At 32.9% G+C, this 17153-nt stretch overlaps 2 protein-coding genes across 2 annotated transcripts in view; both read right to left on the bottom strand.

Moving 5' to 3' along the window:
- Nucleotides 1-4083: 4083 nt before the first annotated feature.
- On the bottom strand, nt 4084-6227 carry LOC110023487 (probable sarcosine oxidase). Its single transcript, XM_020722937.1, has one exon. It carries the CDS (start codon nt 5526-5528, stop codon nt 4272-4274), a length of 1257 nt encoding a protein of 418 aa, XP_020578596.1. The 5' UTR covers nt 5529-6227; the 3' UTR covers nt 4084-4271.
- An 8629-nt stretch (nt 6228-14856) lies between these two features.
- LOC110023443 (macrophage migration inhibitory factor homolog) overlaps nt 14857-17153 on the bottom strand; it is a 9257-nt gene continuing 6960 nt past the window's right edge. The window contains exons 2-3 of the mRNA XM_020722864.1: nt 15514-15714; nt 14857-15102 (exon numbers count right to left, since the gene is read on the bottom strand). Coding sequence (XP_020578523.1) covers nt 15067-15102; nt 15514-15714 — 237 coding nt within the window. The 3' untranslated portion in view covers nt 14857-15066. The remainder of the gene's footprint in view (nt 15103-15513; nt 15715-17153) is intronic.

Below are 17153 nucleotides of genomic sequence, written 5' to 3' on the forward strand. Positions count from 1 at the left end.
GTCACTATTGGCGATAATGATTCCATATCTCCATCACACATCCCCTATTGTCAAACTTCTATCATTGCAGTTGAATCGCTATCACTTTCACTATATCTTCTTCCACTCATCTAATGAAAGTCAAGTCGATATCTCGCACTCATGTAATATCATTTTATGTATTTTCAAGAACATGCACATTTTTTTATAACACATCTGAATAATATGCGATAAACTTTTGCATTAAGAAGTGTATTTAGTTTATTAAAAGTGGATGATGGCGATATTTTTGATGATTTGAGTGGCAGACATGTAAATATTAAAATTTAGAAGTGAAATTTGTAGAAACATATGAATTGCTTGGTATTTATGTAAATCCCCAATTGTTTGGCCGATGACTTGGCTTGAGGATTAATTAAAAGCTCAGTCTCACGTCAATTAGGATAGCGTTCCCGGGGCTTTCCATTTCTGCACATCAAGCAAGTTGCCGCCCACAAAACACAAAAGGCCAAACCAGCTGTCTATTTTTAATAAATATTTGTGCTTATCTATTACAAAATAATAATAATAAATTTGCTAGGATATATCATATATGGTCTTTGTCGTTAATGTTGACCGTGCTATAAGCATAGCCAAGCAAAAAAAAACAGGTGATTACTTGTTTATCAATTGCTATTGTTATGCTGTAAAATCTACCATGTTATTAGCCTGTCATTTTAACAAGTCAAATTTCAACTGAGAATCATTTAACTCTAGTTTGGAAAGGATTCAAAGCTATGAATTTAGTTGTAAATTTATTAAAAATTGAGAAATATGCTCTCAGTGTGCTTTAGATCAATAAGAATTTAACATTAATTGGATTTGTAAATAGTAAATCGGTTAAATTCATTCTAATCTTGAATTTAGTAAATTTAGATTTAAGTCGAAATTTAGGAATAATTGCATTTTAACGTTTGGTTGGATTTAGTAAATCTGATGATAAATCATATTAAAAGGCGCTGCCTAGCATCCCCTGATGACATAAAATCTCATGTCTTTAAGCCTTGTTAATGAAATTTATTCAGATAAATTTTGTATTTGAACTTATTTTGAACTATTATCTCAACCTATTCGAATCATATTGAACAGCATTGAGAGCAAGTTTCAATGGCACGTATGTCTTGACATTCTCTCTAAGAAGGCGAGAGAGGTTTAAGAAATATTTAATTTAAATTAGTTGGTAATGAGATGATCATCCAGCGGTTGGACAATTTTTCTAGCATTGAAATGTTATGCACTCGAACCTCATCAATAATAATAATAATAATAATAATAATAATAAAATAAAATTAGTTTGAATAAAATCTTCTTATGATGAGTTTCCAAGCAATCTCCCAATAGAGTTAATTTGATCAAAGACAATTTTTTTTGGACATATTGGTTCAAGAAAATAAAAAAAGTTAATATTTCTTTAATTGTTATTAGCACAGGAAATATAAAATCAATTTTCTCTAAATATTTTCATAGCTTAGAAATTTGACAGCGATGTGTAAAAAGATAATTCTGAAAAATAACATTAAGCAATGATAATTTTATTCAATTTTAAGTAAAACTAACATTAATTTCTGATAAATATGAAAACTTTGGGCATCATAATGTATGGGAAAAAGCAAATCTTTACATACCATAAACTTTAGAAAGGATGCTATATATATATATATATATATATATATGTTATGTTAGACATGCTTAACATTTTGTTGAGATAAAATAAAAGTTCACTAGAAAGATAAAGTTTAAACTTCTCTTAAAATAAGAAAAAATATGAAAAAATAATTATTGTGTGGTAGACTATGAAGATGATAAAGAGAGTTTAGCTCCACATGATGATCACTATATAATTAAAAAAATAAAATGAAACTCTTAAAAAATATTTTTTTTTTGTGAGAATACTATTTAAGAAAATACTAGACAATATCTGACTGAAATACTCTTACTTATTATCATCGTTGATCATGAAGTACCTTTCTTATGAAATTGCATAGCACCTCATTACAACATTAAAAAAAATCTATATGATAGTGAACATCGCTTGAGATGGTGATGAAAATTGTGTACATGTTTTTTTTTTTTTTTTTTCTCCTTTGGAAATAATGTATACACTTTCATGTAGATAGCATTTGTGTTATATAAAGGATGTTTATTTGCCCAAAAAAATACAGTTAGAAATTAGAAGATTGAGTGTCAAAAACTAGTTGGCGGGGGAACAAGGCAACTAGTAGTTGACAAGTAAGTAGAGATGATGAGGGCATTCTCCGATGAGATCAAAGCAATCATTTTCTTAAAGGAGTGAGGGCAAGATGGATTGAAAGTTATGTCTAAAGGAAAATTTAATGGCAACAAAGAAGATTGAGTGACACTTTAAATGATGGTTATAACCTGAAATTTTGTTTGATTCAAGGATATTATAGAACTTTTATGCATATTTTTTATGCTCTAAATGCATAAATAATTTTTTATAAAAAATGGGTGAGTCTTTTAAACCATTTTTTTATTTGAATATTAAATAAATATTCAAGCACCATTAATTAATTCAACCTATGCCACACCTTTGATTAAGAAGATCATGATAAACTATCTTATCACTTTAGTAGGTTCATGGACCTACCCAGGCCATGTGTCCTCATGTGCTCATGTGACTCATTTGTGGATTATGATAACTTGATGATTACATGCAACATATGATGTGTCATTTTATAATGTTTGGTAAGTACTTGCTAAAAGTTACTTGCACTAAAGCGACCATGATGATGACGATATTACGTTAAACTTGCTTAGAGATTTATTAACATACAAGAGAGGGATAAAAAGTAAAATGTCAAGAACTCGCATGTAAATTATAATATTTTAAGTTAAATGTCAAATGTCTAGGTTTTATGATAAAGAAAATTAAGATTATGATAAGAAGAAATGAATATAATGACTTAAAATGTATTAAAAAAAATTATTTAGAGTAGCATAAAATTTCATTTCTAAATTTTTTATATGAGAAGGATTCATAAAATTGTTTAATAATATTATTCGATATGATAATTCAACTATTTAAAAAACTATAAGAATATATCGATGGACAAAAAATTCTAATGGATCATATAATTGAGGGTGCCTATGATCATACAATTGATCAATCACTACAAGCTACAATCATAAAATATAGTTTGGGTCAAATAAAACATTTAACACGTGCCCTGAAAAGAGAATCATGATGGATATTAGCCAAGCTCATGTACATGATTTTGAGGTAGTAAAGAATGAGTTGAAGTAAAAGCACAACTGCATTCAGGCCCAATTCGGCGTAATATTGGACTTGTTTTCAGCTGATCCATGCCTACAAAATCGAACACAATTCTAAATAATCATATTTAGTGGTTATTTGATTAAACATATTTAAATTTAATAAAATTTCAAGATAATGTGGTAGAAATACTTAGATTTGTTTGATTGGTTGTTCAGTAAGTTATGAATATCACTTTTCATTTATTTGGCTGTAATCATTTAAAATTTACCCTCGGACATTTTTAATAAATTACGAATCTCTCTCTCTCTCTCTCTCTCTCTCTCTCAATGTGTGTGTGTATATATATATATGATTTGTTTTTAAAAGATTAGCCCGAAGCTATTATTTGAGCCCTTGATCAATCTCATGTGTCTAACCATTCATGCACTGCACATAGACGAGTTCGAACCCGTAACCTCAGGAGATTTAGCACCTTTGACATTCATAGCGCTTGAATCTTTTTAAAAATGAGCACAATGTACAAATAATTAATATTACACAATTTTTTTTATAAAAATATAAAGTACTTGAACAAAAATTTTAAAAAAAACAACAAAATTATATTAAAATTTTATTTAAAATATATAATATTAATACAAAAATTTATGAAATGATCTGATTAAAGTTTTCTTTTTTAATTTTTCTAATAATTTACAAATTATATAGAAATTATAGGCAAAAATATATTACATAACTTGTCAAGCTTTATCATCAAGCATCTTATTTTAAATGATAAGAGATAAACTATTCAATAAAAAAATCAAATTTATTCCTTAGAGAAACAACTCTCTACAACTAAAACAAATGAGCCTACATAATTACAAAAAAATACAATAAAATACAAAGGAATCCCAGAGGTGTGGCCCAACAACACTTCATGCATAAAGTAGCATCCATGTAAAAATTGAAGTTTTAGGTGGTAAATATCTAAACACATAAGAAATGAATAATTTTGCATGTAAAATCTTCCAATTTTTCACTCTGCGCCAAGGTGAAATTTCACCTGATCCCCAAACTCCTTCAGATTCCCCTTCCCCCCACCCTCAAATCTCCCCAACCCAAAAACCCTACTATCCACCCCGATCCTCTCCGCCGTCTGTGCCTCGCCGCCGATCACCATCTCCGCCACCATCTTCCCCACCAACGGCGCCATCTTAAACCCATGACCCGAAAACCCTCCCGCCAACACCACATCCTTCCCAAACTCCCCACCCATAAAATCAATAACAAAGTCCTCATCCGGCGTCATTGAATACATACAACTCTGTTTCATCACCGGCCCGATCGCCGTCTCGATGCGGCCCGGCATGACGCGCTCAATCCATTCCGCCACCCGCGCAACCATTTCATCGGCTTCCAAAGACCAGTCTCGGCAATTCGGATCACAAGGCCAGCCGGCGTGCACTGCGATCTTGATCAGTCCGGGAAACTCCATCGCCGGCGTTCCGTAGACGTAAGGCAGGCCGTAGCTTGCGAAAGTCGGAAACCCCGCCGCCGGCGTCATCTCCGATTCAAATCCTTCTGTAATCTTCCAATACCATATCAAAGTATGAAGAGGCTGGATTGGGAGATCCTGCCCTGTAACCATTTTCACTAATTTGCTTGTCCAGGCGCCGGCGGTCACCACACACTTGATGCCGTGAAAGAGCCGACCATCGGTGGTGGAGACGCGGATCCCAACGCCGGCGATTGGGATAATGGCGTCGACCACGGTGCAGTCTCTGATAACGGCGCCATGGCGGACGGCGAGGGAGTGGAACATGGCGACTGCTTTGGTGGGCTTGATGACGCCGCCGAGGGGGGTGGATAGGGCGATCCAGTCGTCGGGGAGACGAAAAGCGCCGGAGATTAGGGTTTTTTGGGAATCGAAAATGGTGGCGGGGAGGGAGTCCGGGGAGCAATTGAGGATGACGGATTGGAGGCTGGGGGAGTTGGAGGGGCCGAGATCGAGTTGGGTGGTGGGGGTGAGGACGCGGTAGCCGGCGGCGGATTGAGCGGATTCCCAGAGGAGAGAGGATTCGAGCACCATGGGAGGGTAATAGGGTTCGGGGTAGGTGGCTCGGATGGTGCGGGATTCGCCATGGGAGGAGCCGAGGTGGTGGAGGAGATCAAACTGTTCAAGGAGGAGGACCTTTTTGTTGAGTTTAGAGATTTCGTAGGCGACGCAGCTGCCCATGATTCCGGCCCCGATGATGATGGCGTCGAAGATGGTGTTGGTGGGGATTTCCGCCATCGATGGGTTGTGGATCGAGCTCAGTTTGGTTGTCCTCTTATATAAAAGAGCTATAGAGCATGTGAATGGGGAGTTTAAATTGGAATATACCGTGTGCAGCCCAAATCAACGAGAAAATCGTGTCGAATCATGAAGGATTCAAATGAGGTACAGGTTTTTACTCACTATGTTGTATTTCATGTCGCGTTACGTACGGGACTCCGGATATAAAATTTTATTTTAATTTTTTTGCTTTTGCCTGTTATTATCTCCGTGATTGACTTGGTGACAACTCAGTCCTCGGTTGACTCGCTCGTCTCCGTCACTAATTTATCAGATGCTTGTTTGAAGTGTCAAATAATTCGCGTTATGATCGTTAAACAATTTGTCTTCGATTTGATGTTTAAGAAAGCAAGCCGAACATAGAAAGTGTTTGTTTAAGATATGTAAATAAATAGGATTTAGGTGATATGTATGTAAATGTCTTATATATATAAATACATAAGATTTCCCCTTTCCCAAAAATTTATCTGCCGCTGCCAGCTTGGCATTTCAGATCACATGCAAATTGATAAAATCGGGTGGCTTTCGCATGTTCTTCTGCGGCCACCCAAATTTTTAATCCCACATCGATTACAGTCACAAGAATTCCCATCAAGAATATTTATATTGCGCTCCAATAAGAAGTTGGGATGAAAAATGTTTTAAAATAAAAAATTTATTTATGGGTCAAATTAAGTTAGAATGATTATAATATGCAAGTTTTAGTTTAAGGCGAACATGAATGAGCTATTTGGAACACGGGCTCATTTCATGCCAAAAAAATCTCAAAATAGGAGTGATTCAAAAGGAATGGGCTACAAGTATCATGTTTCACTTCGGTTTATAAGCCTTTGTGTCTTGGATTCCCATAGTTGAAATTGATTATCCAAGCATCGAAATCCTTTATGAACACATAAATATTTTAGTCCATTTAAACCAAAATTCTTTTAGCATAGTATATGAAGCTGACACCTTGACATAATTGGCTTTTAGATGACATCTAGATGTATTATTATTTTGGAGTTGTTACTTGAGATTCTAATACATCTTCATTTTACTTTATGACAACAGTTATATCATGTGGATTGCTCAGCCGTACTTTGGCTAACTTACGTAGAGCTGAATTTGGTTTTTTCGGTGTTCTTGTCGAAACACGCAGGCATACTCCTTGCTTCTGGGGACATTGATCCAAAGCTCGAGTACGGTTTGTGCGCCATTTTTCTTCTCTACCATGGTTCGACTTATGCTGTGCAGCCTAACTTTTTGCCCCATGAAGACAACACACTAAATAGATTGGAGGATTTACATGCATACCCTCGATTCCAAAATATTTACACATAAAATCTACACTTCAATTTTTACATACATACCACCCTAACTATCCATGAAAAAGTTTCAGATGTGCAGGATAATTCCTCGACATCTTATTGTGGCACTAAGAATTCTGAAATTGAGTGCATTGAAGTTTGCCATAAACGTCAAAAGCTGTGTACGTCAAGCTTAGATGCTGCCACATCACACCGTGCTGCCACATCATTTAACTGTTCAACGGCGTGAACGCAAATTCTCAATGTTAAGTGGCTGGATTCCCATAAAGATCAACAGGTTTAAAAGAAAGTTCTTATGTCCAGCCCAAGAGAATTCAAATGTCCAGCTATGTCAAAAGGTAACAGTGCAAGTGAATTTTGTGATCCATTTGCATTTGATGATCACTCACAACCATCAAAGAGGGAACAATTATGTTCAGAAAAGGGGAAAAACTCAAACTAGCAAACAAATTTTCGCACTATTCGAAAATATCAATGGAGCTGAGGCTCTGAGTATAATCGTCAACGATGAATCAAGTCAGCAAACTAGTGAAGTCAATCCTGAGTCCGGAGATAATTCTTGTCCATCAGCAGCCGAAGAAGATCCTCGTATCCTAGTGGACTGAATTCTTTCGTCTGTAAAGATGTTTTTGTGTGCCTTATATTTATTTACAACTGTTGGGGCACAAACATAAATTTCACTCTAATAAAAGGATGTTTGCCACAATCATTCAAATATTTTCATTATGTTGTTTTTCTTTTGAGAATCATTAGTTTTCTTCGAAGAGTGAAGCATCACTATGATCAGGTCTCCATTATCTTCCGGCTTCATTATAACGATCATTTAAAAACAGGTAACAAAAATGAATATGCGTGTAGAATTGTTGCTTTTGCAAGCCATGTTATGTGCATTTTCTAATTTCCAAGTTCAGTCAAACAAAACACGGCTCGGAATTGCAAGGTTTTTGGGGTTTTGAAAGTGTGTTGAGCTGCAATACTCAGCCTAAATGGAAAAGCGGAAATATCTAAAGACAATGAACAATTTTGTAAGTTATTCCAGGTTGACTGATGAACTATATTATTAAGATTATGACACAAGGGATTAGAGATAAGAAATAAACTTTTGAGACTAATGTTGTCAGATTGCCATTTAGATAATTCTTAGTGATGACTTTCTTAATGTGGTTAGTATTTATGTTTCTTAAGTTGGATTAGATGATAGTTGAAAGGGATGGCTATGCTGTTACATTTTATACTTGAGGAAGATGAATATTTATTAACGGTATTTAAATGGATATATGTCTTTAAGTAGGATTAGGACCATTAATGAGAAGATTCCTGTTGGATGTTAAATAGGAGATAAAAATTTAATGTGAAAAACTATATTTGATTTGTGGTAGCCTGAGATGTTGCAAAAGTAGATCATGCTGTAAGGAAAAGAAAAATCATTTAACTACGTTTAAAGCACCAAATTGGAAATTGATCAATTTTTACCTAGAAGGAAATGATTCTTACCGGCGAAGATTATGAGATGATTTTAATTATATACCTCAGGGGTATAAACAGAATGAACTAAATTAATACTGATCCAAAGATGCAATATTAGAATTTGAAATGCGAGAAACAATTAATCTTTCAAGATAATAAGGGAAGAAAATAGATTTTTTTTTTTGTTGATTCATATATGGTATATGATGAATGATAAGTTCCATAAAAAAGGTTTTAAGTAAAATATTTTGGAGAGTTAAGAAATAGATCATATATTTTTTTTATTGAATGTATAGTAAGTAGATTTTGGAATATAAAATTATAAATGTCAATAAAAGCTAAATTTTAACCCATAATATAGTGAGACTTCTTGTGTTGTTAGTATAGTAAGGCACTGGTAGGGGTGTGAACGATCCGATTTCGAGCCGTTCCAGAGCCGGCTCAAAATCAGATCGAAATTCTTTTAACCTGATCGAAATTGGATCGTGGACATACGATCCTACTAAATTTCAATCCAATCTGTTGTGAATCGATTCAATTTTCGATTACTAAAAATGCCAACTTAAATGTCATTTTTGACTCATGAGCCAAATAGTTCGGCCCGAACTCGCCTTGACCAGCTCGACCAACCCACCAACAAAAAATGCATTTTATTTATTATTATTATTTTTTTTTTTTGGTGAAAAGAGGTGATTCGAACTCCTATCACTCCGCTCAAGCAAAAAACCCCTCACCAACCATGTTGGCAATGAGTTATGTATGCAAAACTAGAAGTTTGGGTGATAAACATATAAACACATAAGATTTTATTTCAATCCCGGTCCGAGCCAAGGATGGATCAAAATCGGATCAAAATGAATTCAATCCTTTAGTTTGGCTCGTAGCTCGGCTGGAATGGTGCGATCCGATTTCAATTCGAGCTAAAATTCGGTCCGATTTTAGAGCAATTTATGATTTTTGAGCCAGTTTCACAGCCCTAGGCACTGGCAGTGTAAAGAGTGTGAGCTTTATGTAATCATTAATGTGTCATAGTGCATAACACTTATCACAACGTAATTCGTGTTATATGTTTTGAGTGTAATTAAAACTTCTTATAGATTTTCTTACTTATTTAATTGTTTTTTAGTATTATTTACTTAAGGGCTTATCTTTTTCTACTCCTTTGCCTAGTCTCACATGTAACCCTCCTAAGCTGATCTCTCACCTAGACTCTCAAACAAGAAAAAATGAAAAAAGTAGCCTCCCCCTTAGTTGAGTTACAACACAGACAAAGAAGTTGTCAATGTCATAGCCACTCCCATGTCCCAATCTCCTCTACTACTTAAACAACTAAATATCGTGCTACTATTTTTCTTCCATGTTCCAACATAACCCTCTCAAAAGCTAAAGAGTGCATGAGCTCCTTTTCATTTTAGATTTTTCATTTGTCTCAATTGCAGTTCTTTTTCAAGCCAACATCCTATAGATTTCTGTCCTACACATCTTAACCTTCATTGCAAGACATCGTGATTCGATCTTCTATGCAAAAAAACCCCCTCTTCTGATCATTTACCTATAGCAACATTATATATAATTTATGTTTATTTTTTGAAGTTTTGCTTTAGAATGACTTTATTATAGCATTTTATTTTAATGTCTTTTTTTTTTTGTTTTATATATGTTTTTTAATGTACTTTGGTACAACCTAATTATTATTTATTTATATTACGTGATAATTTATTTTAAAATTTAGTTTTTTTTTTGTAACTATTCATTATAAAGTCACCTCATGTTTAATTTATATAACATTGATTTTTTTTTTTTTTTTTTTGCATTGTTTTCTCACATGTTGATGAATTATTAATAAATTATTTATAATTATAAAGATTTTGTCTTATATTTAAAATAGCATGTGTTCTTCTATGAGCATGCACTACTCATGCACCATGGCCACGCAGGACCTTTGTGTTATGGTTTATTATTCACTTTGGCTAAATTTGGGTGATGAGAAAATACAAAAATTATTATGGGAAACAAACATACAATTAAGGAGTGAAAAAAGCTAAATGCCAATTAGACTTGCATTGTTATATGAAAGCAAGAAGCCTTCCAAATTGAGTGATCAGAAAAGCAAAAAAATATATATTTTTTTATTTAATCATTTAATAGATATGATCCTAAACAAGAGGGGAATGAGATATATAAAATAACTATACTAAAAGATCATAGGTAAAGAGATTTTGATTAAATGTATAAGATGTGATAATAATACCAAGGAAGAGATGAAAATAAAACTTCATAAAATTTTTAAATGAGAATTTTAAGAAATTTTTTGGAAAAGGATGATGGATAAAATGATCATACCACAGGCCGACTAAAAAGAAAATTTACAATTATGTTGTAGAATATGCATGAAGGTGAAATTGTAAGTCCAAGTAAAATACTTATTTTGATTAAAAAAATTAACAAAATTTTATATTAGTTTGATTGATAAACCTTTCAATGAAGTTTTTGAGACCAATCCGAGCAAAGTGATAGTAGAGGAAATGGTTTAATAACAATATTTATGAGCGGAGAAATTTTCAAGATTTTTGTTAATTTTAAATAAATCAAATCTATTTTCATACAATGAAGTTATGTGAAAGAGTAATACAAGGCATACTTATAAAAATTAAGTCAATTTTAGAGGGGTTATTTAATTTCATGGCAGGAAGTTTGTTATGCAAAACGAATGAAAAATTATTTATAGTTGAGACAAAATTTTCTATATTTGACTGCCATGAGAATTGATTGATGCATTGGGTATCTTAAGTAAGAAATGTGTGGCAAGGTTATCTTAAGGCCATTAAAGATGAGCATAATGAAATATTGATTAGTATTGGAAATAGTTGTAATGTGATTGAAGTGCTTCCATTTGTAGTAGGGTGATATCAAGGGGTCATTGAGGCCATTTTATCTTATATGGGATAACGGAATGCTTTTAAATGATATTCAAAATGTGATGCTTTGCTGTATATATATATATTTTTGTCTAGATAGATTTCTAATCAATGAGATATCTATTGGAATAAGGGGAAATGTGGAACAACAAAAAAAATGTTTAGGACTATCAAGTATCTAATATATTTTAGTCTACTAAGTGTGTTATTAGTAATTTTCAGTCATTATTATTAAAAGATGAAGTGATGTATATGTGTGATAGATTAACTTAGATCTATTATATAGTCCTATGAGGATATATCTTCTCTAGTTAAGATTGTGCGGTTAAAATGAATAAATGCCTTAATAGTATTACATGATGAGAGGATATTATAGACACTTAAAGTTATATTTGCTTTTTTGTACTGATCTAAATGTTCAATAGACAAGTTCAATTCAGTTGAACTAAAATAGTCAAGATAGATTTATGTAAAAATAAAAAAAGGATAAATTAATGAATGATTATTCAGGAAAATTTAGAATTGTTAATATAGAAGATAAATATATACTGATAAAAAAGCATTCATTTAGTAGGCATATGATATACGTTATGTAGATTAAGAGGGAAAGGGGGTTAGTCCTAAAATAGCATGAATAAATGATGCTCTGAGTAATTTGCGAAGAATTATCATACACACACAGATAATGGAAGTACTTGCTAAATGCTTACTAGTTTTGTCCCCAGATTTAATTGTTGTATTTCAATTTGGTTATTTCAACTTTTATGCTGAGGATTCTTCTCTCTCGGTGGCTTTTAATGTACCAAATCTATGTACTTTGTACTAAAATCCATGCTATTAGTTATATAATTACTTTATGCCCCATTCCAATCATATAATAGAATATGAAGTGAATTCTTAAAGGGGGTGTGGCAATTAGAGTGTCACTTTTTGAAAATAACAGTGAAATAAAATATTTGATAGTTTGAACATGAGCAACAAATGGTAGAAAATGCATTCATTTAATAGATAAATAAAACTAGTTCAAAATGATTAAGAGAAAAAATGAGTAGCCATTAGCCAGGAGGAATGAAGATGATTTTTTTTCCATGATTTTTTTCGCTTAAAAGCTGATGGATGTGTTTGAATGGGTTTCAATTTAATTTCAACAATCATGAAAATTTGAAATAACCGAATTTCCTGTTCAAGCATAATTTTGATTTGTTTTCAAGAATGTCTACTAAATAGTTCAGGAAGATTTACATACATATCACTCAATTCCTATGTATTTACATAACTAACACCTGAACTTCATTTTTTACATACATGCTACCTTATCCATGCATGAAAAGCTGTATTTCACTTTTTAAAAGTTAAAATGTTGGTATTTTTTATGTGATTCGGAAGTTTTGGCTATGTGATTTACAGGTGAACGTCCCAAAATTTTTTTTAAAAAAAACCTATTGCAAGAACAAACAATGCAGGAAGCACACGCTGCACAAAGTTACCCAATACAAGGGTAAAGATAGTCTCTCTGCTCAAGGAATTAGACGTTGTTATCGGAGACAGTCTGGTTATGGTGGACAGACTAAACCAGTTTTCCACAAAAAGGTTTTAATTACAAGAGCTTCATACTCTTTGCTATGAACGGTAATAATTATATTTTCAGTGCAAAGTTATTCTGATATTTGATTGTCCAGAAAAAAATAAAAATAAAGGGGGATTGATTTAATTAAAATCATGTATATTTATAAATCTAACACACAGCTTAAAAAAAATGAATCATCATATGTACTTATTTGCATGTATTAAGACCAAATTATTGAGAATTTGATGAAATATTTAGAACTATAGTTGAAAGTTTCATTGTAAGTTTTGATATTTGGGTGAGGATTTGATGAATGGAGGCATGGAAGTTAAAAGTTTTGTAAATGTCTTAGATTTGAATGTGAGAGAAAATTGTCCCAAAAATAAAAGAGCTTACTCTCAGAAATTTTTCTGAGCAGGCAAAAACTACAAAGAAGATTGTTCTAAAGCTGCAATGTCAGAGTTCCAAGCACTTCTATCAGCGCGCTATCAAGGTATAGTTTAGATTTTAAATGAATCCTATGCTTCTTTTTGCTTTTATTTTCCTCGAAATTTTGTAGAATAATCTATTGTTTATTTCAGAGACTTTCAGATAGGTGGAGACAAGAAGGGGAAGGGAAAATCTCTGTTCTAAATACACAGGAGTTACTTAACTCTTTTCCTGATGCATTATTATCATTATTATTATTGTTTGTTGCTACTCATTGCCGTTCCAAAAAAATCATTTTTCTGTTGCAAAATATTGGCATTTTTACCAATAGATACTGTTAATTGAGATTTTGGACCTATAATATTGCCGTTAGTAATGATTTTTACTTGGTTGACCAAATTGCCCAAGCTCATATGTAGTAGCTGCAACCATGAAGATCTTCTCGCTGTTTTACTCGTGATGGTGAAATTTTGGACCTTATAAATCCAGATTCAGTTTTAACACGATAACAATCAGGGCCTCAACTTATTACGTTTCTAACTTCATATTTTATTTATAGATTTTATAAGCAGGAATTATTTCCTTCTGTTTTTTACTAGTTACAGTTTGAAGGCGTTACCAATATGAGAATTTTTAATATAAGGTTAAGTATACATGATTTTACTTTTGCTTTGGCCTATTCAGGCTCTGTACATTTCTGTTGCTGTTTTTCTGTACTAGCAAAAGATTATTGTTAGATAGCAGAAAATTATTTGCTGTGAGAAAAAGTTATTTAAAACAATTTTAAATTGTTTCGGTTACATAAAACAAGAAAGCAGAGTTTTTAAAGGAGTTGAATAAAAGATCAACCCATCCTAGATCTGAACTTGCATGCAATTCAAGTTTAGTTCTCTGAATTTGAGCTTGTTCATGAATTGGCTCACTTATTATAACTGAGGAAAAGATAAGTTTACTCCTACCGTCCTACATAGTTGTTGTAGGATGAAGTATATGAAGGAGAACTTCAAAAAGATAAATTGTGATAAGAAAGAGAAATTGGATTTTAAATAAACTTACATTTAAATCAGAATTTGAATATATTTTTAAAATATTTATGTAAATATTTTTTAAATGAGTATGATCGCAAAGTAATCAACCCAATAACCGAGTTTGAGTTAGCTCAAAGATGGCTCGTTATGTAATAAAAGTTTACAGTTATTTATCAGATTGAGCAGAAAATGACTCGCCCTAACTTGTCACACCCCAACAACCTACTCTGGTTGTACTATTCAGCAAGTACGTAACTTGAAATATTGAATAGAAAACCTTAAAAGAGAAATTTACAAACATACCACAATTCTTATGTACTAGCATAACACCCAAATTTTGATATTTATACATGTAATGCATTGGTGTCATAAACTTATACATGAATGTTGTAATTAATTTTTAAAAAGATAGCGATGGAAAAACTTTTGATGTGATTTTTAAAGATTTAAGTGTTATGCATGTAAATGTGTCTAGGTATTAGATATGTAAATACATAAGAATGGTGTGGTGTGCATGTAAATGCCTCAAACTTCAGTGCAAAAGTAGGAACTGCCCGGAAGAGATTTGAATTCTGAATTCAATCTATAGCTTGCAGGTTCCATATTATGGCAAGACAATTAAATAACATTACACTGAAATTGATTACATGAACGGCTAGGAGGGAAAGAAGAGAACCTTAAAGAATATTGAACACCAATTTGATGACCCAATAAGCTTTTCCGCCCTCAGCCTCCCTTCGGGGGATCTTATTCTTCACAAAGAGCTGAATGCTGAGGTCTTTAGAAGGTCGACCCATTGTACCCACAATTGTAACCCTGCCGAGGAAAAAAAAAGGCATGAACCCTAATTCAAATTAAATAAGGGGGATTTAAATACATGCCACATATTTTCTACATATTTATATATATCTAACACCTAAATTTTAATACTCTTATAACGCTCAAATCATTAACATCACATTAAATATATCATTAATACAGCAATACTGACTGTCAAAATGATATACACATTTCATGTACATAATTTGATGTGATTATGAAGCTAAATGATTTATGCGTAAACACAGAATTTTATGTGTAAGATGTGTAAATATATAATAAGTGTGTAATGTAACGTACATGCTCTGATAATCATTTAACATATATTTGCTAATAAAATTTAGCTGTAACAAATAAACCAACTTCAACGGGAGAATGTCGAGACCTGAAGCCACAAGCACCACTTACCTCGACGTCGGAGAACTTAATATAGAACCTAGAACCATCGATTGAAAGCTTAGTTTGAAGAAGTTCTGCGAGAGCGGAGCTCAGCTTCCCATTAACACTTGGGCCCAAACCTCCAATAGAGAGGAGTTCTGCGTAGGCCGCTGGTTCTTCACTTCCGGCGAAGGCGATGGGCTGCCCTCCATCAAGCAAAATCATCACATACTGTAACCAACAGCAAAAGAAGTTAGAACATTTCAAACATCCCAACAATGTTTAGCAGAATATAATTATAGTTATTGTGGATTGGGATTAATTAAACTAACACTGCCTGCTTTAACAATCACAAATATCAATCTTTGCCTCTCATATTCTATTTCTCTTAATTTATTGTAGCTATTTCTACTGGTACGTCTTAAGGATTTCAGATATAGACGCCTCTTCTCATAGATAACCATAACCTATTTTCATCTCTTCATATTACACATGTGCCGCAAATTATTGTTAAGTTTTGATGGTGTTTCCTCTTTTATTTATAGAAGGGTATTGCATATCTTTTTAAATTTCTTTTAGAGCTTCTATATATCCCACATTTATATCTTTTAGAGCTTCTATATATCCCACATGTGCCGCAAATATCACTAAGACTCGTAACACCTCAACAAACTTTTATCCCTTTAATTATGTTTTTCAAAACCTTAGATTGAGAACGATGATGATAGCTATGTTAAATACGATTACATATACTTGATCACAGATGTTCCTTTCGCCTTCTCTTCCATCACTACTCCATATTACTGTTGCTATCGTTTGGGCCATCCTCCTCACGAAAGATTACAAGATTATGTTTATGTCTCCTCGCTGCTCTCCAAGTTTAAATATCCTGCTTATGAATTAGGTGTGTGTCATTTTCTCTCTCATACCGTCAACATTATTATTCTATCTTGTCCGCTGAGACAGCTATGGCCCTAATACTGTTCTTAATCACTTGAGATTCCAATTTTTTGTTACATTTATTAATGTTTATTCTAGGATTTCTTGGGTCTATTAACTGGAGTGTCCATCTAAATTATCTACTCAAGTTTCATCAATTAGGATTGGACTTTACTACAAATAGATGTGAGTGAAGTTTTTAACTAATAGGATTCTTAGGAGGTCGTTTACACGGACATGCTCCTAAGTATGCTGCTTAGAGGAAGAACCAATTACGTCTACTTAGGAAAGTTATGGCTTTAGGCCCTTAAAAAAAATCTGACATATTACTTCTCGCGTTGTCGTTCGTGTTGTCTATATTGATGGCATAATGCCTACTTTAAGTGAACATAATATCATCTTATGAGGTAAAACGCTAACCCTACCAGTAAAAGTTGTTTTATCACCAAAAATGAGGCATCTAATGTATTTTTATTTGGTTAAAATTGCCTGCAGAAACAGGAATCATTATCTCAAAGAAAGTACAAATTGATTTTCTTGAAGAAATTGCTTGCTGCAATTCAATCGAGACTCAAATGGAAACTCGGACAAAGTCAAACAACAAAGATCTATTGGTTGAACCATCACAATGTGCAGCTCCTGAATATGCACACCGTAATAAATTGTACTTAAAAATATTTCCTTCCTAATTATCTTTTTTCTGATTTTCTCCTTATCTTTATTTCTTCAGC

This window comes from Phalaenopsis equestris, unplaced genomic scaffold (assembly GCF_001263595.1).
Source record: "Phalaenopsis equestris unplaced genomic scaffold, ASM126359v1 Scaffold000224, whole genome shotgun sequence".
Lineage (NCBI taxonomy): Eukaryota > Viridiplantae > Streptophyta > Magnoliopsida > Asparagales > Orchidaceae > Phalaenopsis > Phalaenopsis equestris.

Bases quoted from the DNA above. Each gene is read 5' to 3' on its own strand.
- LOC110023487 (XM_020722937.1), bottom strand. From the start codon at position 5,528: ATGGCGGAAATCCCCACCAACACCATCTTCGACGCCATCATCATCGGG.